At 34.5% G+C, this 23,146-nt stretch overlaps 1 protein-coding gene across 1 annotated transcript in view; it reads left to right on the top strand.

Annotated features, from left to right (window-relative positions):
- The window catches only part of Rpn2 (Regulatory particle non-ATPase 2), a 243,293-nt gene that overhangs the window by 194,220 nt on the left and 25,927 nt on the right, over window positions 1-23,146 (top strand). The window contains exon 19 of the mRNA XM_076448295.1: window positions 21,871-21,987. Within this exon, the coding sequence (XP_076304410.1) occupies window positions 21,871-21,987 (117 nt within the window). The remainder of the gene's footprint in view (window positions 1-21,870; window positions 21,988-23,146) is intronic.

Raw genomic sequence — 23,146 nt, 5'->3', positions numbered from 1 at the left:
GACATCATAGTCAGAAGGAATCTTGGATTAAATACACCTCTAGTATTTCTTCTACCACCAGTTTCAAAGTCATATTGGACAAATTTCGGAAGGTAAGTGGCCAGTATTCATCTGCCCCCTTTCGATCTTGATGGTCAGGAAGTTGCTGATACCCAGAGCATCACCAATACTCTTGGAGAAAGCTTTTCTGATGCATCTAGCACTTCTGCTTCATCCCCCATCTTTTTAGCCATCAAAACACGGGCAAAACGATCGCCTCTTTTCTTTCAAGTCGATCGTCTCTATGACTATAATCACCCCCTTACACTGGTGTAACTTAAACTTGCTCTTCATCGGTCTGGCAGTAGATCAGTTGGACCTGATGATATTCATTAAGAGATGGTGCACCCTCTCTCTCCTGCCTCTCTTGCTATTCTTCTGATTGTTTTAACTGGATCTGGCAGGAGAATGTTTTTCTCGATGCTTAGTGCCATGCTACTGTACTCCCTTTTCCTAAACCTGGGAATTATTTCAAGATTCCTTTGAGCTATTGTCCAATTGCATTGACCGAGTTGTCTCTGCAAGATCTTAGAGATAATAGTTAAGCTCATCTTGTTTGGTTCTTCGAATCAAACAACCTCCTGTCACCCACTAAATATGGGTTCCGAAGACAGCACTCCACCATAGATCACCTGATTCGACTAAAAACATCAATTAGGGAAACCTTTTTTAAACGACAACATCTTGTTCTGTATTTTTTACCTTTAAAAAGCTTATGCTACAACGTGAAGGTATGTTTTCTTGCGAGACCTCTACTCTTATGGGTTGCATGGCAATTTACCGAATTTTATTAAATATTTTTAATGAGTCAGTGATTACAGGTCTCTGTGGGTTTGACACTTTCCCATTCTTTCCCACAGGAAGTTGGAGTCGCTTAGGGTTGTTTCTTGAGTGTCACACATTCCATTATTAAGATTAATGGCATCATTGGACAACTCTTACAGTTGCAAACGTTCTCCTGGTTGACATCTTCCATATCTTATGCCAGTTATCAAATATGAAGTATATTGAGCAGCAGCTACAGAGTATCCTCAATCATTTACTGGCATGAACTACAGCAAATGGTTTCAATCTTTCTCTCTCCAAAATTGTTTCCATACACTTTTGCAGTGATCGTGATCCTGAACTCTATATTAGTGAAGCTGTGCTCTCTGTGGCCCCTGAGGCAAAGTTTTTGGGGCTTATCTTTGACTGATAAAACTGATCTTTATTCTACACATCAAGTAGCTATGTATCAAGTGTACTAGGGCACTGAACATCCTCTGTGTCTTCTCTTCCACTTCTTGAGGCAGATCGATGTTTGATGCTAAAAATCTAATGCACCCTTATTTTATCAAAACTAGACTATGGGTTACAGGTCTGTGGCTCTTCCAGGACTTCAGCCTTGAAAATGTTGTACCCTGTTCACCATCAGGGGCTTCAGCTCTGCACAGGGGCCATCCACACTTCTTCAGTCCAGAGTTTGTACACAGAATTTCATGAACCCTCTATACACCTTTGTCCTTTGCAACTGTCTTTACAACTCTCAACGATGGTACCATTTTAAACATGATTTGTCCCAAGGTTTATCTATATCATTAGAGTTATTAGAGATGATGACACTCTCCACTTTTTATCACTATTTAAGTTTTAATACATAAATTAGACATTCTTTTATTATTCCTTTTTGAAGTACAACTAGTTCAATATGAAAATATAAAATGGCCCTAACGTCAAATAACTCGAAACCAGGACTGGAAAGGCTAACTTCAGGGGACTAACGCCGGTGTTTGTATTTACCTGTTATCATCTTAGCGAGGTATGACCATTCAACTTATGCTACAGGATGTCCTTTAAAACTAGTATTACTGTAATTTCTCTCATACCACTGAATACTAGATATAAAAATTGGATTTCATGCTGTTTAGGATTTAATTCAGAAATTCAACTTTGTCTTGTTTTACCTTCATTCCTTTTTACGAATTTTAATACTTTTACTTTTAACTTTTTACTGGATGTTTGGAGCAGATATCCTGGTTGCTTTGTGCCATAAAATGCCAAACTCCTCCAACCACCCAGTCGAGCTTTTTAATCTTTGTAGATGTGGTCCTTACTGTATGGGGCCGTGCATTATTCTAGTGTAACACAATACCTTTACGATTGATCAAAGCAGGTCTCTTTTCTTTCAGTGCAACATTAAAGTGCTATAACTGTTGATAGTAGAAGTCTGATGTAATCGTTATATTGAGTGGCAGCAACTCAAAGTGGATCACGCTAACAATATCCCACCAAATGCTTAACAAGACATTCCTAGGGTGGAGGTCCATTTTGGGCTGTGCTTTAGCCAGTTTACTTGCACTGAGCTATTGTCTGCAACGCTTAAAATTTTTATAAAATATTCGTTTATCATCTCCAGTCACTAACGTTCAGAAGTGCAAATGTCCACTCTTGCTCTAAGGTTGGTTTCTGGCAAATCATCAGACCTATTTTCCAAGTTTTCACACCTTTCCAAGCTATTGCAGATGACAGTGAACTATTGAATGGGTTGAATTAAGCTTCTGTGCTTATTCTTCAACTGTGATAGCACAATCTTCATCAAGTGCAGCCAGCAGCAAGTCATCATTAAACTCAACAGGACGATCTGAACATGGTGCATCATTTAAGCTATAGTCATGTGATCTGAACTTCTGATACTACCTTCGACATCTTCTTCCTTTGAGAGAGTCTACACCATAAACGCCTTGAATGTTTCGTGTAGTTTTTGCTGCACTATTGTATTTTTTAAACTCATGAAGCATTATGTGCATAATGTTCTCCTCAGACACATCCATCTTCATAAGGGTTTATTTCATTGAAAAAGTGGAGTTGGGTTAGGTTCTTTTATTTGCCTGAACATTTTTATACATGTCCTACTACATCTTTTAGTCATTAAATCTTTCAACAAAGGAAATGATAATGCACTTTCTGTAATAAATTTTCAAACATTAATTATGGGATGACCTGATACATTAATTTCTAAATCTAAATAATGTGCATCTGTGTTAGAAATTGAAATATTTTCAGTTTCTAATTCTTTTGTATAAATGATGGCAATAACATTATATATTTCAGAATTATTTATGCTGATTAAATCATCAATATATCTATAAGTTAAGGGAAAAATATCTGGATTTGTATAGTTTTCAATAAATATGTTTTCATAGTAATATAAATATAAATTTGCTACACAAGTTGAATAGTTAGCTCCCATTGGAACTCCTATCACTTGTTTAGTAAAAAATATAAAATTATTACAAATACAGAAACTTATTATGTCTTTTATGTTTTTGGAATTATTTTTTTTCCAGTTCTGTAAAAGGATAACAGTATTGTTCTATTAATGAATTTAAAACAAAGATTGAATTTTTTAATAGTATTGTAGTATATAATGTTGTAAAATCAAATATTTGAATACTACTTACCTGCTCACACTTTTTAGACATTCTAAAATAGGTTGGTTATTTTTTATTAGCCAAAATGTAATCTTTTATTGTCAATACTTACATTTTCTATTTTTTGAAGTAAAATATTAAGTAATTTATTAAGTAATATAGCTGGTTTGTTGACAATTGTTTTTATTGAATTGGAAATAAATCTTAATTTAATTGGAGATTTATGTAATTTTTGGAATATCATAAAGAAATGGCAAATCTACATAAGAATTTTGTTTAGAAAAATGTTTATGATAAGCTTTAACAAAGTTATTATTTACCGTATTTTTGGATTGGTTGACAAGTTTAAACTTTATGAAGTTAAGTTTAAGAGCTTTAACTTGGCAGTAAATTTAAACTATAATTTAGCCTAGTAAGCCAGTTATAGTAATTATATATAGCTGCTAAAGTAATAAAATGTATCAGCAAAAGATGACTCACATGCCCTGTTATAAACACTTTTCATCTTATTACTTTTACTAATTCATTTACTGACATAAAAAATATTTATTTATTAATGTGTACTAAATGTAATATGGAATATGTGGGTCAAACTTCAAACCCACTACATATGCATATAAATTTATGTAGATCTCAATTAAAGAAGAATTTAATGAATTATATAGATTTGAAACATTTCAGGATTCATCCTTTAACCTCTCCTATGATAACTATATTAGAAATAGTTAATGAAGACACCAATAGACTTCAAAGAGAAAAACTCTTACATTTTAAAACTGAAAACATTGTATCCTTATGGATTAAACAAAAATTTCAATAGTATGCTTTGAATTTGAGCAATAATTGTTGTATTATCAATTTTTTCTTTATATGAAACTTTATTTATAAAAATAAAAACTAGAAGTAAAATAAATAATAAAGTAAAATGGTTTATTTTTTCAGAATTGTGTAGATATTTAATGATAGTTTCTATACTAGCATTAGTATACGTAAACTATTTTTAAAAAATATTTATGAATTTTATCTTCCCAAAATAAAAGTAATAATTAATCTGATAAATAAATATAATTTTCAAAATAATTGTGCTAAACACTTACTTAGACATAATAACATATCGATTAAAAGTTAATAATGTTTCAAGTTTGAAAAAGATAAACAGAAAGTAAAACCTTCATATTTGAGAATTAATTTTAGGCATAAAATATTCAATGATTTACAGATTTCTAAATTTTTCCTCAATCAATTAAACAACAATATCTTCCTTGTGAAAACTGAAGACCAACTGTCAGTTATAAATATGAAGTTCCAATTGGTCCAATAATATATAATTATAAAAGTTTTTTAGATAATTTAAATGTAGATGATGTTAATAATTTATCTTTTGAATGGGAAAATAATTTATATGTTGATACTTTTCATAAACATATTATTATTGGTAATTTAGGTATTATAAAATATAAAATATCGCATGAAATAATAATAAAAAAGGAACTAAATACAGAATAGTAACAAAATGTAATAAAAGTAATATTCTAAAATTTTTTTAAAATATTGATGAATATATTCTGAAACTTCATTATATTACAGCTTATCCACCTAGATGGTTTTTAGAATGGAAATTATATGTACTTAAAAAAATAAAAATAAAATTATTCTACATAAATTTAAAAAAGTAACATACAGATTTATCATTTAATCAGCTAAAAGTAAGATTAAAGAACTGCAAGAAAAATATGTTATAATTGCTATTGATAAAGCTAACTGTAATATTAGTATAATTTGCAGAAAATTTTTGCATTAATTGTGATAAATGAAATTAATAATACACAAACTTTTAAACTTGTCAACCAATCCAAAGATACAGTAGTTAATAATTTTGTTAAATCTTATAAATTTTCTTCTAAACATAATTCTTATGTAGATTTGCCATTTCTTTATGCTATTCCAAAATTACATAAATTTACAATTGAATTAAGATATATTTCTAATTCAATAAAAACAATTATCAAACAACCGGCTATATTATTAAATAAATTACTTGATATTTTACTTGACAAAATAGAAAATATGAGTATTAACAATAAATGGATATTTAAAAAATAACCAAACTATTTTATAATGTCTAAGAAAAATGGGAGCAGGTAAACAGTATTCAAACATTTATAATAAATGTTATGATAAGCAAATTTAGAAACATGATTTTATTATGAAGGTAAATAAAATGACTTTTATCTCTCAAATGTAACTTCGTTAGCTCAATATTTCACTACTACAGTTTCGTTAGCAGCTGTCGATTTCTCTAATTAGTGAACTGGTAGGACATCGATAGCTCCTGACAAAGCTGTAATAGTGAGATATTAAACTAATAAAGATACATTCTGGAGATAATAGGTCGTTATTTTATTTACCTTTATAAAAATTTCTCGTAATAAAATTCAATTTGTGTAAAATAAAATCAAGAATAATTTTCTTTTATCAGCAATCTAGAACTTTCAATGGATTTGCATAAAATAAACGTACTTATTGACTTCTCTCTCCTGTTTTGTCGCAGTTTTTAATAAAAACAAGTTATCTGTTGTAAAATTTCTTTTTTCGTATAACAGATTTTTTGAAGGCTAATAAAGAAACGTCTTTAGTATCTTGATACTTGATCATGCAGATTAAACGACTGTACAATTACTTTCACAAGAAAGTATTCCTTTCAAAGTATCTTTTCGACACAGGCTTTTAATTCCTTCCGATGTCAGTAAATGTAACCCTACGATGGCTTAGTAGCAAGTATGATAAGGATAAGTAACGCTAAAACTTGAATTTTGATACTCACGATGGGAAGACACAGATAGCCCTTTATGTAGTTTTGTGCCTAATAACAAAAACAAAAGAACAGTAGACATGAATTTCCCATGTTGTTATTTTTTCGGTTATTAATATTGGAAACAGTTTTTGTGTTAGAAAAAAGTGTTACTGTAACAGATTTTTCGACTCTTCAGCCAAAGTTTCTTTAAAGGCAAAGAGAGTTGAATATATGTGTGTGTGTATATGTATTTATGTATATGTATTTATTTATTTATGTATGTATGTGTGTATGTATATATATGTGTGTGTGTGTGTGTGAATATATATATATATATATATATTTATTTATGTATGTATTGAGTTAGAATTATTGTAACCCTAAGTTGGCATGATGTCCAAGTGAAAAAGCATGTTGGGAAGCATATTTTTTGGTGTGTTAGACATTTCTCTGGAATTTGCTGACTTCTCTGCTCATCCAGCATTCTTTCTTCAACAGAAGATAATGAAAAAGCGACTTACCATGTTGGGTTATTGATCGACGAGTTATCTTTCAGTCAAGTCAGAAATTTCAACTTAATCGTATAAAACGCCACTATACATCTCCCATTTCCACCACTATAGATGTTTGTCACTATTCGGCATATAACCATAGAGTTAGCATTTTTGCAGAAAATGAATGTGTGATGTTCATATAAAGTTTGACTCTATTTAAATAAGGTTATCATGAAATAAGGTACATGAAATTGAATTTATTTATCGTTGAGTGTATGATAATTTTTTTCATGCACATTTATTAGGAAAAATAAATCCCAACTGGAAGTCATTATAAGTCTTAAGGCATGGTGCCATGGTTTACTTTGTCTACTTATTGCGGACGCTAACAGTCTGAACTTATACCTTAGTTTTACGACATTGCGAATAAAAGCTTCAGAAAGAGAATAAAATATTAAAAGTGTAGATTTTTAGACGTTACTTATGGGAAATGAAATGTTCATATTTAGTTAAGAAAATATTAATCTTTTCCGAGACACGGACAGAGAATTTGAGTACCTTGTAAGAACACGATTTTTGAACCTCACTGAATCGTGGCCTGACATGGACTGGCGGTAAGAAGAGCACTTGCCTCACAATCTTCGAGTTGTCGGTTCAAATCCTGTCATCGAAAACATGCTCACTCTTTCAACCTTCTAATGTTACAGTTGATTCCACTCTTCGTTGGTAAAGAGTTATCCCAAGAGTTACCGGTGGATGGTGTTGACTACCTGCTTTCCTTCTAGACAATCCTTTGTATGCCCGGCAGGGCCAAATGAGTAGGGCGCTTGACTCGTAATCTGAAAGTCGCGGGTTCAAATCCCCGTCACACCAAACATGTTTGCCATTTCAGCAATAATGTGACGGCAAACCCACTATTCGTTGGTAAAAGAGTAGCCCAAGAGTTGGCAGTGGATGGTGATGACTAGCTGCCTTCCCTCTAGTCTTACACTGCTAAATTAGGGACGGCTAGCGCATATAGCCCTCGAGTAACTTTGTGTGAAATTCAAAACAAACAAAACAAACAATCTTCTTGTGTTTGGCCGCTGAGCTTGTGATGTGTCGTAAGACTTAAATACCACTTCAAATAATTTTTTTCAGCTCTGACGCTAAAAGAGTGCGAGAAGTGTCTTCTCTTTAGCCAGTAACAAAATGTCCAAAAAATAAAACTAGTATTGGGTGTTGTTTGTTTCTTTTTCAACAAAAATGTTCTCCACGAGCTCACGAGGGGTTTGTTAATATAACATTACTTAAACCTGTATATATAAATGTGTGTGTGTGTGTGTGTGAGTTCCAAGTATTCCTTTTGTCGTTCGATTAAGTTTTGTTTGCTGCCTCTCTGTCAAAAACACATTCATATATTTCACAAATGAATAAAAGGTTGTAGATGCATCTACATATTCAGTAGTATGTCGTTCAGAATACATATGTTTGTTTCGCTAATAAAAACAATTCAAAAGGGTACATTTGTCGACATTCGGCGACAATATATAGGTTCACTGTGACAACAGTAGGTACTTTAAAACACTCATAAAAGTTGTGTCTATTCTGATGTGCTTGGCAAAATAACTAACTGGTTCTACAAGTAAAAAGTGTTTTATACAAACATCAACAAATGATGCCCTGATTCTTCCTTTTCCTAAGTAACTTAGCAAAAAATAAACGTGTGCGCGGGCTAAGAGCTGTATAGTGTAAGTGAAGAAGCTGTGATTCATTGATTATACAAGTTAAAGGATGTATATGAATGTGTAGGTTTTTACGTCATATATTTTAAATAAATTAACTGTAGTGTACACTTGGGATGAATCATCCCACGTATGGATTTAAATATCGACAGATGAAGTCTAGAAAGAAGACAACTAATTAGCGTGTGTCATCTTAACCGTTTTCTTATACATAAACTTTACGATGGAAAGAGAGTAAAGATATCAGACCTCTCCCATGATTTGGTCAGTTTTCGGACATGAAGTTCATTGAATAATTGTTGGTCATTCTTTACTAGAGGCGTTCAGTAAATCCACTTTGAACTCCCAAATACACATTTTTGTGCCATGAATTAGTTGCAGTAACACAGACCCAAATTGCTGACATTGTTCACATATCTAAACGAATGTATGCCTAAAGGGCTTTATTAACCATATATTTTGCAAGTGATATGTATAGTTCCAGAGCTAACTGGTGTTACCACAGTTGGATGTCTGTTTACTTGTATCAAGCCTCTATACTAGGTTCAACACCCGCAAGTTTTAATAGGATATAAATTTAATTTCACACGAGTTTATTCATATTATCGAGAAATCTGATGATTATTTTTGAGTGTAACAAATAGTAGCAACAACTGTTTAACCCCATTTCTACACGTGTTTTTCGTATTCGAAAGATGCAACTAATTGTTTAAATATTATAGTCAACAAATGACACTGCTAGTAGAGTTCATACCATCATTAAATACGTTCGCTCTTTTAGCCATGGGAGCATTATAATCTTATGGTAAATCCAACTGTTCATTTAGAGTGACCGAAGAGGAGGGAGAAGGTGTTTATGAATGCATGCGAGATTTGCCCTTCGACCCTGAGATTTTTCCTGGTGTTACATTGTTTTAAATTGTGTATGTAAGGAGATGTTATATGTTAAAAAGTATTATGTAAAAATCATACAAATTATTTATACAAGAAAAAATTAAAACATAAAATTCTACTGTGGAAACCAAAACAGTGAATAGGTATAAGTAAGGCTTCTTTAATTTTGTGTTTGTTTATGTTTGTTTCTTTATTTAGTATTTGAGCGTTTTTATGGTTGTGTTTATTTGATTTGCAGTGGTCGAAAACGTGTGAAGGTGACAATACAAAGGAACACCTTTATACCTATATTAATAAATATAATCGAAACAGTGAATAGTTTAATATGCCTTCCGTAAGATGGCATTGAAACAGGGCTGATGATTGTACATTTGAAGAAAGAAGAAACAAGGGTTTCTTTGAATGACTGGAGTATCAAGCAGTTGAAAACTAAAAGTTTAGAAAGAAACCACCCGTGGTTAAAGTGTTATTAGTCATTGGAGAGTTTTTTATTATAGCCATAAAATACACTTATTGCTCGTAAGATCCCTTCGATCGAAAAAACTTACTGTTGTTGGAAAGAACTGTGAACGTTTTGTCAATATATACAATGAGAAACTTTAGACTAGGACTTTTTTTAACACAATATTATGTATAACTGCCGGGATGGCTGTACATGCGTGTAGTGTTAGTTTAATTATTGTAGCTAAATACTTACCGTTTAACGTGTTTATATATTTGTACATAGCTCTTTAGTTTCTGTATCTTGTCTATTACCAAAAGTGAACAAACTACATACATTTCTGTACACTTATATAAATAGAGGATGTACAAACTAAGGGAACTGAAGAATGGTAAGATCACGATAATTTGTTATTAAGCAATCCTTAACACGTCTTTACACCTAACTAGTGGGTTGTTTAATCGTTTATTTCCTGTGTTTTTGGTTTTTGTTTTCGGTTCGTTAATGTATACAGTGTCAAGGATCTTATATGCGTGCTTTATATTATATGGTTGAGCACAGAAAGAACACAGTTCCTCTCCTAATGACCTACATCTCCAACATGCCAGGTGGAGTATGCTATCCTTTTCGTGCCGTTTTCAAATGGTGTGAACATTTCCATGTTTTTATCTTATACTGGAAATTTGTTTATTTTATTCGTACTGTGTGTATGTATGTTTTACAAGTACCCAAGTATAAAATCCAAATCTATATGTTAAGAAAATTAGCAATAAAATTAAGTAGAGTTGGAGTAACAGTGAGTAACATTCATGACAGCATGATAACTTGTGGTATCATTTCTAGGTTCTTATGAATATTGATTGAATCACGGAAAAATAAATCTGATATGCACTTTAATAATTTGAGTATTGGAGGTTACGTAAGATAATGTCTAGAATTCCAGAAAAAAATTACCTCTACATGAATTTTTCAAGGAAGAGATTAAACTTTTTCTTATGTTGGCTGGTTTTGCTATTTAGCTTATCACTCTATGATTAGTGTTTTTGTGGCATGTATAAACCTTAACAGTAGATGCTCTGTAAAAACTTTGTAGATGACACTGGTCATGTTTTTTTTACGAAAGCTGCATCTGTGTATTATAGTATTTCAGTATTTTCTTCACCTCTTACGTAAACATTCGAGGTAGAAGAGTAGAGATGTCATTTCATTACGTAAAGTAGTTAGCATGTAATTTTAATTATTTCTTGTAGATTTTACTTTAGTGTAAATAACGCAGTACATCTATTCTATATCATTCAGCCTTTGATAGTAAATGGTCTATTCAAATTTCATAACTTCATACGTTTCCCAATTCTTTAAAGCTGCGGCTACATTCATGTGCTTGAACTGAAACCCTGATTTGGTTAAGCATAGACTCGTTTCAGTCTATTTTTACACTGTAACAAGAGCTCTGTGCATCTCACTACACAGTATTACATTCAATAGAACATTTGTTCAGAACTTGTGAGTATTCGGGATATTTTAATGTTATTTGGTCATTTTAATCTTCAATCATTAATACACGGATTGTGCCAACCTTCAGTAGTTCTTGATAATACCCGTCATATCAATGTTCATTTTTCTTGACTTGAGGAAATAATTTTGTGAAAATTCATTTTAAAAAAATGCGTTTCATTTAACATGTACTGTATTACACATACGTATTTTTCTTCGTGAATTATATTGGTCGAAGTAAATTTCAGAATGTCCATCAATCTTTATTGTTAATTGAAATTACCTAGTCGGTATTGTTTTCTTCATTGTTCATATTTATATTAACTTGTCAATCTGTATGTGCATAATTACGAACTCTTGTCTAGTGTCACAATGTTAATTGTTACAAACTTCTGTTGTACCTGAACATTGATTTCCATGACCTTGCTTTTGTGAAAACAGCCTTTAGTTTTGAGGCTTGGCTGAAAGTTTGTTAACGTTAGGCATGTGGACTTTGATCAACTTAGCTCTTGTTTAATATCTGGTTAATCTCTAGCAGGATATATGCCAAACTTCAATGCAATGGCAATTTGGATTAATGGCTCACTTTCGTAACCGTTACCTTCATTTTGCAGAACAGGCTTTTCTCCGATTTCGCTCTGAGTGTATTTCATAGGTAGATTGGAGCAAGATGTCTTCCTTTACTGTATACACCCTTTGATTGATGTATCTACTGTGCCCAACGAGGGGAATAGAACCCCTTATTTTAGAGTTGTTAATCCGAAGACTTACCTCTGGGCACTAAATGCGTTGAAAACTTATTTAGTTGCTACATTTACCACAGTGGTTCAAGTGATTTTTACCGTGCAACTCCTTAGAAGACAATTCATGTTACACAGGTAGCTGTATTTTTCCACCTAATGTTGTTGCTAAGCCTGAGTCCGTGCTATTCTAGAAAAAAAAGGAATAACATTAAAAGTTTGTACTTTTGTGTAAGTGTAATGAAAACCCAACATATAGTCTGGATGTATATGGCTGAACGAAACTATCAAAACCTGTATATAATCGATTAAATCGACTCTTCTAGTATAGAATAGAAAGTAGATGCTTTCGAAATAAAATTAATTTCTTGAGCACCCAATTTAGTGTTCAAACACAGTTCTATTAAAAGAAAAATTTGCATTTTACATTTCAGTAACAAAAGCTTAACTAAATGGTTTTGTAAGGTAGACGAGACATGTACTAAGAAACATAAAATTCAACAGGTTGTTTCAATTGCGATCGTATCTGAAAGTGTCTGTTTTCGTGTATGTGTATAAAACAGCATTCTCCATGGATAACGCGACAGTCACTTTTGTGCTAACTGACACAACTCTAGTAACTAAAATTGTTTTATTTATGTAAATATTCTGTTGAAAAGAGACATGTAACCTTTCGTGATTGTTGAAAGTATAACTTATGGATTTTGTTGTTAAAAACAAACAAAGCAATAAGCGTATAGCGTAACTGAAGCACCAACATAGAACTTAAGTCTATACAGCTGCAATGTATTGTTTCAGTAAAGATTCAAGTATTCAGACTGTGAAAAAGAACTTGGCTATAAGTTTCCTGCATCTGCTTGATACGTTTTCAAGCGAACAGACTTTAGGTTCGCATGCGACTGATGTGACTAGTCATCCGATTTAGTGTCACCTGAAGTTCCCCAAATGCACGTATTTTCATTGTACAAAAGATCTTCTTTTCTGTTATTTTTCCCGAATAAAATATAAATTTATTGTTTAATTTAATTAACTTGTTTGAGCTTACCTTTTATACTTTGTTTTTCCTCTGTCATATCTTGATATTCTCAAACTTTGTATATTAAAGTTTATATTTTGTGCACTTTCTGACTATTACCTGTTGTATTCCTTTCATTGTGTTATTTAGGTTTAATTGTTATTTTCCAGTATTTTATAACTTGTAAAAAAAAAAAATCTGTATTCTAAAGATATTTTTCCAAACTGAGTTTTCACTTAAAATACAAAAATGGGTTCGAGTTCGGTGAATGTAATCATCAGACAGAATTATTTTTAAAATTCGCTAATTTTCGTACTAAAAATCAGATTTTCAACTACCAAAACCTAGTGTTTTTGGTTTTTTCACTTCTTTTTTACTTTATCTCTGCAAGTACATTTTTATTTCTGTAATAATTCAACAGATTTGTGATAGGGCACTTGACTTGCAAGGTGCGAGTCGCTGTATTGAAGTCCGTCACCCGAACATGCTTGCCCTTTGAAATAACGAGTAGCCCAAGAAGTAAATATGAGATGGTGCTGGCTGATGATCTTTTCTGTAGTCTGTCGCAAGAGAATTTGGGCGACTTGCGCTGATAGCTTTTGATTAACCTTGCGTGAAATTCAACAAAGGGAGCAAAAGCACAAGACTAGATATATTATTTTCCTTTTCCGTTTTATCTCGACTGTTTTGTAATTTAAAGTCCTAGTTTATCCTTTTTTCGTGTAGTTTTTACACAGCTAATGCCAACTGCATTTTTTACTTGCAATTTAAACTTTAGTCGTGTTTTTTAAAAAGTTTATTCCACATGTTTCAATGCTTGATTTTTTCTCCTCTTACGTTTCAGAAACAATTTTTTTGTATAAATGACTTGCTTGATTAAACTTCAAAAAAGTGCAACTTTGAGTTATGTTTTAAGCAAAATGCTTACAATGCTGAAATTTCAATTTTATATCTTACAGATTTCCTATTTCTAATTAAGTTTATAAAGAATAGTTGATTTGAAAGTGCTAACACTGTCTTTATAACTAAAGACATAATATTAAAAAGTAAATAAATATAATTCACTATGCAGTGTCCTCTGGTGATTTTGCATTGCATAGATTCTGAGAACATAAAAATTGTTTTATTTAACGGCGTCTATTGTAACATGAAGTTAAGTGGTCCTCATATGTTCTTAAATCATATACATACCCTAGACCCTTTAAGTTACTTTCTAGTTCAAAGATAAAATTCAGTGCTTATAATGCTTAAGTCTGGGTGGAATTCGTTTCTATGCAGTGTATATGGTGTAAGTAGCCCATGTGTTGCTCTACACATATCAACTTGTCTCTTTGTAACTTCCTCACAAGATTTCTACTTACCAATTATTTACAGAATTGTTTAGTTTAAGTTTGTATTTTAATAAATAACAGTTTAAACTTGTGAGAATACAAAAACAATTTAAATAGTACTGTAATTTTTGTTATGTAATAAGTACATGCTTTTCTTAATACAAGATTTTGTTTTAGAGTGCAACGTAGCAGTGACGTAAAATTCAGTATAGTAACTTCTAGTATGATAAATATGTTGTATTTATTATCATATTTGAAGGTTAATTGTTCAATACATGTATAAAATTTCCTGCTGTTTCTTGTGGTCTTGTGTGACATGTTATAGTTAGCATGCCAATCTGTGGATCCAGTGGTCTATGACTTGCATCCCATTGCCATAAAATATGTGGCCATGGGTGAATTATAAAAGTGGCAGTCAAATTCATTCAAGTGTCAGTAATTGATGTTTTTAGCCAGCTACTTTCCATTCTGATCTAACAGCTTCAAACTAGATACAGATATCAACAGTTAAGTCAAATAATTTAACCAAATGATGACTAAAATGCCTCCTAATTGTTTTGGTATGAGATTTACTTTAAAGTAATTTTCGAGTTTATTTATGCATTTCTATAGCTATTGTTAATTTCCATTTCGTAAATAAAAAAGAAATTGTTTATGACTTAAAATACACAATCTGTTGAATATGTTACATAAAATGAGAGTGCTGTAAGAGCTTCTTTTCACTGACAGGTGTTATTAACTTTTACATTTTGTGAGACACTACTTTATTACTATATGTCTTAATAACTGTAATCAATGTGTTTAGTCTTTGAAATTAAGCATTTAATATCTTATCTATTTCTCGCCTAGTAGCTCTTGTTCTCATGAGAATGCAATACTTTCAGTATAACAAGGGTATCATTTTAATACACACTTCGTATGTAAAAACATCATATAGGAACTATGCTTTTACCCTTATAAACTAATCTGTAGGATTCTGTACACGTGATATATTATCTTACAGCATGATACTCCTTTTTTCCCCCCTCGGTGTGGATTCCTGTACATGGTGAGGAGACCTTCCAGAGAAGGTTCTGTTCTTTCAGTTTACCTCCTCTGGGATCTAAACATCCACCCACGTATTTGCCGTGCGTGGCGACCCGTGAAGGGGAGGAGAGGATCCTGGTGGATGATGGGTCCAATCCTAACATAACACTTTGGCCTTGAATTCATGCAGAGGGGCGGCCTTTGGGTGGCCCCTCTTGGGTCAGTCGGCTGGTCCACTTGGGTTACCAGTGTTGGATGTTCTCAACAGGTGTTGTGGACATTGTATCTGGTACTCGTGTTTGGGTGTTGTGCTCACGAAACACTGGCATTGTTACAGTGTCCTTCTTTGACATTGCAGTGCGTCCCCTTGTAGGGATCCATGGTAGGTGGGGTCAGTGGGTACCGAAATATTCCTATTTTTGTTATGGATCCTTCAAATAAAAACTTAAATAAAACAGTGAAAAACAGTCCATAGGAAGACAACCACGTCTTGAAGATTCTTCAACATCTGTAACACCTATTATACCTCATTTGCTTATCCTACATTCTCTTTCAGACAAACCCTTATGACAGATGTGACACTTTTTCATTCAGAAGGGACTAGAGGGACTTGCTGACTCTCCAAAATCAGTAAAGAAACTGTGATTTGGTGTAAATATCCACATATCAACACAGTGAACTCCTTTTGCATTCAAAGGCGATTGGAGATATACCTATTGAGGTTACACCTCGTGCTACTTTGAATTCATCACGAGAAGTTATTGTTGAAAGGGTTTTGAAGAACATCCTCTAGTCAGAGATTTTTGCTGGTTTTTCATCTCAAGGAGTTTCTGCAGTGAGGTGTATCTCCACTCGCAAAGATGGAATTACGATGCTGACCAATTTCCTCATTCTGACATTTACATCACCACGTCCACCTGCCACCATCAAGACAGATTATCTTAATTGCAGAGTACAGCCATACATTCCAAACTCTCTTTGATGTTTCCAGTGTCAATGGTTCGGTCGCTTGAAGACGTCAGGTCGTGGTTCCTTGACGTGTACTCGCTGCTGTGGCAATGACCATGATCCCTATGAGTGAGAAACAGACACTCATGGCGTCAATTGCAGTGGCTCTCACCCATTCTACTTTCGTTCTTGCCCTGAACGGTTGGAAGAAAAAGAGGTGCAGCGTTTGAAAACAATTCGTGACATTACTTATCTTCAGACTCGAAAGTTGCTGTCCACCACTTCATCTCGGACATATGCTGCTCCACTTCATTCCACTACTACAGTGGGAGTGCAGACAAATCCAAAAGAATCGTTTTCAGAATAAATAAAAAACTTTTGACCTCCATGGTTAAAAAAGTTGATGAACACCCATGAACTTCAATACCCATTTCTGTCACTTACACACATTCCAAGAAATCCCGAGATCCACTTCCTTTGGTTCCGGGTACAGGAATACATCTTCTCCCACCTCAAAATGCAAAAAGGTCATTTGTTCACGTCCTCAGTCGCTGGAATCCTCTTCTAATAGCAAAGACCTGAACAATTGACCCAGGGCAGGATCCATGGAGGTCCACAGACCTCCCTTGAATAAAAAGTCAAGAAAAAAGACGTAATCGTAAACAGAAGGGCTCTCCACACAGTTCGCCTACACATAAATAAATATGGCCACCTTGATACAATGGAACTGTCGAGGTTTATGTTCTAATCTGGATGACATCAAAACACTGATTGCTTTCTACCATCCTCTATGTCTTTCCTTACAGGAAACATTTTTGAAACTTGCCGATACAGCCACCTTTCGGCGATTTTCTTTGTACAGAAATGACAGGCTGTGTGATGGATGAGTGCACATAGGGGTGGCACTCTTGGTTGATCAGCATGTGTCCTCCATGTCTTTGCCACTTGACACATTCTTGGAGGCCACAGCCATCCGCGTTTCCTTGGGTCGTACCATCACAGTTTGTTCTCTCTACCTTTTGTCTGGAGAGACCTATGATCAATCAGATCTTGATGCTCTCATTGAACAGTTTCCATTTTCCTTTTTAATCCTGGGGAACTTTAACAGACATCGTCTCCTCTGGGAAAGTGCTGATATTGATATATCTGTAGAGCGTACGCTTTCTGATCACAACCTTTCTCTTTTCAGTACTGGTTCTTCTACTTATTTTCATGCACCTAGTCAGTCCTTTACTGCTATTGATCTCTTAATTGCTCTCCTTTACTATTGTCCCATTTTTTGGAAGGTAAACAATAATCCTCGAGACAGTGATCATTTTCCTGATCCGCATGCCCCAGTGGAAGCTGTATCAAGCAAACTGGTCCTCTTTCACTGCTCTCACAAAACTTGATCCTGCCATCATCTGTGAGCCATCGATAGATGACTGTGGGGCAGCAGTGACTGAATGTATTATACAGGCAGCTGCTCAATGTATTCCTAAAATCTCGACACGATTTTCACGATATCCTCGTCTGTGGTGGTATCCTGCCTGCCACATGGCAAGTAAAGCTCATAAACAGGCCTGGGATACTTTTCCTAGGTATCCCACATTCTCGCACTGCATCACTTTCAAGCAGGCCCTTGCACATACTCGGTGGGTAACACGTCAAAGTCAGAAGGAATCTTGGATTAAGTTCACAACCAGCATATCTTCTACTACCAGTTCTAAAGTCATATGGGACAAGATTCGAAAGGTCATTGGGCAATATAATTCTGTCCCCCTCTCGATCTTGCTCTCTGATGGCTAGGAAGTAGCTGATACCCGGAGCATTGCCGATACTCTAGGTGAAAGCATTTGTCGGGTATCTAGCACTTTTTCTTCTTCTCAACCTTCTTAGCCTTGAAGACGCTGGCAGAGCGACCACCTCTTTCATTTCGAACTAATTGTCTCTATAACTATAATCGTCCGCTTGCATTGATAGAAATCAAAGTGGCCCTTCATCAGTTGGACCTGATGATGTACACTATGAAATGTTGTGCCATCTATATCCTGCTTCTCTTGCTATTCTTCTGATTATTTTTTACCGCATCTGGCAGGAGAATGTTTCTCCTGATGCCTGGTACCAGGCTATTGCCCTACCTTTCTCAAAGCCTGGGAATGATCCCAAGATTCCTTCAAACTACCGTCCGATTGCTTTGATAAGCTGTCTCTGTAAGACCTTAGAGAGGATGGTTAATGCTCGTCTCGTTTGATTCCTTGAATCAAAGAACCTTCTCTCGCCCACCCTGTGTGGGTTCTGACGACAGTGCTGCACCATGGACCATCTGATTCGACTTGAAACATCAATAGGAGAAGCCTTTCTCAAACGACAACATCTTATATCAATATTCTTTGACATTGAGAAGGCTTATGGAACAACATGGAGATATGGAATTTTGCGAGACCTCCATATATATGGGTTACGTGGCCATTTGCCCATTTTTACTAAAACATTTTTAATGGACAGGAGATTCCAAGTTTGTATGGGTTTGACACTTTTCTGTTCTTTTCTACAGGAATTTGGAGTCCTTCAGGGTTGTGTTTTGAGAGTCACTCTTTTCAGTATAAAGATTAATGCCATCACTGAACAACTCCATCTTACTGTTGCAAACAAGCTATATGTCCACGACTTTCACATCTCATGTCAGTCGTCAAACATGAGATATATTGAGCAGCAGTTACTGACTGCCGTCAATCGTTTACTGAAGTGGACCACAGCAAGTGGCTTTAACTTCTCTCTCACTCTAAAACTGCGTTTACTTTTGCTGCCCATTTGGTATTCACCCTGCTCCTGAACTTCGTATTAGTTAAATTGTGCTGCTTGTGGTCCCTGAGACAAAGTTCTTGGGGCTTATCTTTGACCATAAGCTGACCTTTATACCACACATCAAGCAGTTACGGGTCAAATATACAAGAGTACTGAACATCCTCCGTGCCCTCTCTTCCACCACTTGGGGAGCAGATCAATGTTCTGTGCTAAAGATATATCGTGCTCTTATTTTGATCGAAACTCGACTATGGCTTACTGGTCTATGGCTCTGCCATGACCTCAGCCTTAAAGATGCTAAACCACATTCATCATCAAGGACTTTGGCTCTGCAATGAGGCTTTCTACACTTTCCCAGTTCAGAGCTTATACATAAAGTCTCATAAACCTTATTTGCACCTCCACCATTTGCAACTGTCTTTATTATATGCTTTGAAACTTCGTTACTTTCCAGAGCATCCCACCTGAGGTTGTGTTTTTCTTCCACGGTGGGCCATACTCTCTCATAACAGACGATCTGCCACTGGTTCTTTTGGCCTTTGCATCCAGGTGCAGTTGGGTGAATTGGGTCTGTCTTTGGATAACATTGCTGTATCCACTGTTTAGTCCATCCCTCCATGGCTTCTTACAGTCCTCAAATGTGACCTATCTTTATGTCATCTAAAAAACGCAGACACTCCCGATTGGAAATACTGTCTGTTATTTGCTGAACATCTTTTGAACCATCCTTCCGTTCCTATTTATACAGATGGCTCGAAATCCAGGTGACTGTGTGGGCTCTGCCATCATTTGTTGTGGTTCCCTGATTGTGCACAGAATCCCCTTTACAGTTTCTGTGCTCACTGCTGAACTATGTGCCATTTCACACATAGAAGCTAAGCAGTACTCAAACTGCACTATCTATATTGACTCCTTTAATTCTTTACTGGCTGTGGAATCATTTCACGTGAGTTCACACCCTGTTTTCCCCAATATTCAAAACCGACTGGCCCATTTCTCTTTAACATCTGCATCTATCGATTTTTCTGGATACCACGCCACGTTGGTATTCGCGGGAACGAGCTCGCCGACACCGCAGCTAAATCTATCTGCTTTGGCACTATCACTGCTGTGCCTGTCCCATACATGGACTGTGGTCCTATATTCAGTACTCGGCTCCATGCCAGTTGACAGTCGACTTGGAATAAGCAATGTGAAAACAAGCTTTTCCAAATAAAACCTTTATTGTAGTTTGGCCATCTTGCTTCTATAAGGATCGGAAAAAGGAAGTTGTTCTAACTGGACTGTGCATTGGTCACAGTTTTTAACTCATAGATTTGTTTTATATGGGATTGATGCACCAGTGTGTTGTCTGTGTAAAACACTCAGGTCACAATAAGCCACATTTTACTTTATTGCCATCGTTATGACTCTCAACAATGGCACTATTTTAAAGATGTTCTGTCCCAAAGTTTGTCCATAACATTAGACAGTGTTATTGGTGTTGGTGACATTGTTCACCTTAGTAATGTTTTCTGTTTTTTAAACGTAACGTTAAATAACGCAAAACCAGGACTGGAAAGGCCAACTTCAGGTGACTGACGGTGGTTTTTGAACATACTTGTTGATCTTCCTGGCGAGTTGTGATAATTACAATTATGCTACAGAGAAATTATGAATTTTAGTAAATTTACTTTAATTTTAACTTTTTACCGGATGTTTGGCGCAGATAGCCTAGCTTCTTTGTGCCATAAAACACCAAATCAACCAACCAAGTTTTTTTTTCTTTATTTCTCTATTCTTCTCACAGCATCCTATCTGTGGATTTGTCTATCATTGTTCCTTTTGGCCTTTGTATCCAAATGCAACTTGTTGACTTGTGTGTGTCACTGGATGACATTGCTGTCTCCATTGATCAGCCCATCTTGCCATGACTTATTATCATCTCAACCTGTAACCTTTCTTTGAGCTATCTGAGGAAAACAGATACTCCCTATGGCAAGAACCTTCTTCTCTTTGCTGAATATTATTTGCACATCCTTCTATTCTCATTTCTACGTGATTCTGTGAGTTCTGCCATGGTTTATTGTGGTGTGATGGTTGCATACAGGATTTTCTCTACAGTTTCTGTGTTCACTGCCGAACTGTATGCCATTTGTTTTGCCCTGGATCAAGTAGAAACCATACAGTCCACATACAGCAGATTTCAGAAATATCAAATTCAAAGCTTAGTTGCAAGTGTAAGATAAGGAAATATGGTATGTGCTAGCAGTATATCAGATGTTGATACAGTCATAACGGGAGAAACCAGTTACAGAAATAACAAGTCGTAAAAGAGGCCAGAGAAGAATTTCCGTTCTTGCTAATAAGGAATGTTAATATCAGAAAAGTAACACGTCTAACTTCAGACCGTGTTCATTTACTGAATTATCGGACAATCTTGGACAGATTTTGTTTGTAGTTGAGCGCAAAGCTGTCTGCATGGACTATCTATGTGCTGACCACCACGAATATCGAAACCTGCTTTCTAGCGTTTGACGTACGTAGGCATACTTTTTATTTCAACATTTTCGTATTTACGAATCTCGTGAACCATACTTTGCTACCAAAAATCACGCAATTGGTCCGATTGACTCAAAGACTCGTTGTTAATTTTCGCAACGGTAAGAATTTATCTTTGTGTTTATAAATGAATTTAGGTTGATTTGTTTTAGTTTTTAGTTTTACGATTTATCGAAATATTGCTTTTACAGGAAGCTATTGCTCTTTTGGAACCAATGACCAATGATCCTGTTAATTATGTTCGCCAGGGAGCGCTTATCGCCTCCTCTCTTGTTTTGATTCAGCAGACTGAAGTTACTTGCCCTAAGGTAAGTTTCAAGTGTTTAGCTAGATATCAGGTTTTGTGCGGTACTTCAACACATACAAACAAAAGGCAGATCTAAATTACTTACGTAGACATTTTGTACAGCAATATATTAAAGGCTTATCAAAGTTTTTAAGAAAAAGGTTTAACGTTAGGTCGAATTGCATTATAAGTTTATTTATTGATAGTAATAGTTACGATAAAGTTTAGCCCTAACTAAACTCAAACAAAAACGTACACAATTTAAAGTGTTAATTAATCTATATCCAATATAGGCCGTATTAAATAAAAGCTTAATTAAGTTTAGGCCTAAGACAAGTGGACTTCATATTTCGATGTCTCCGATTATGATTCGTTTGTATTATTCTAGAAATTCTGTATTAAAAAAAATATATAAATATTTTGTAGTTCTCTACTAGTACGTAATAATTATTTTTGTATTATACATTTCGCAAGACTGGTATATGATTATTAACCACATTAATTAATTATTTAAGGGAATTTAGTTCATTATTCTGCTGTTCTTTTATCTGTATAAGAGAAGTGCTTTTTCTCAGTTTCTATTTACTCCATATTAAACTGTAAGATGTATAGTATTTTACCAAAATATTAACACTCCTACGAAAAGTGGGGCCTAATAGGCCCCAGAGCAACTTGAAAGGTTATTAATATTAGGCTAATAAATTTGTATTTAAATGAAATTGCCATTTCATTTGATTTCATTTCTAAAAATTACGAAATATCAAAGTCAATAAAGAGTGACTTTTCAGCGTTCATCAAACTGAAAAAAAAACAAAAAACATATAAAACTCTCATTTCTGTAAAGAGCAAAATGATTTTCAGTTTTCAGTTTACTACAGTTGTGTTCAGATGGAAGAATAAAATTTGCGAGTTTAACGTTCGTGTAAAAAATATGAATTCTACCAATAATAATTTGTTAAGTAGAATATGTGCGTTACCCATAGGTTCATAAAGCAAAATATAATTTGGCGAATTAAGCTGTGTACAAAAAAATTTATAGTCATATGAATTCATTTAGCTCTATACGGTAAACAAACAGGTCTCTTTTAATGTTGCGGATGACCATAAATTACATCCAATTTGGCGGTCTCTTTACTTGAGTTGCCGTCATGAATTTTGAACAGTAGTAATTATTCTGCCTA

Source organism: Tachypleus tridentatus, chromosome 8 (assembly GCF_004210375.1).
Source record: "Tachypleus tridentatus isolate NWPU-2018 chromosome 8, ASM421037v1, whole genome shotgun sequence".
In the NCBI taxonomy this organism is placed as follows: domain Eukaryota; kingdom Metazoa; phylum Arthropoda; class Merostomata; order Xiphosura; family Limulidae; genus Tachypleus; species Tachypleus tridentatus.
This window is presented reverse-complemented; position numbering and strand designations above follow the sequence as displayed.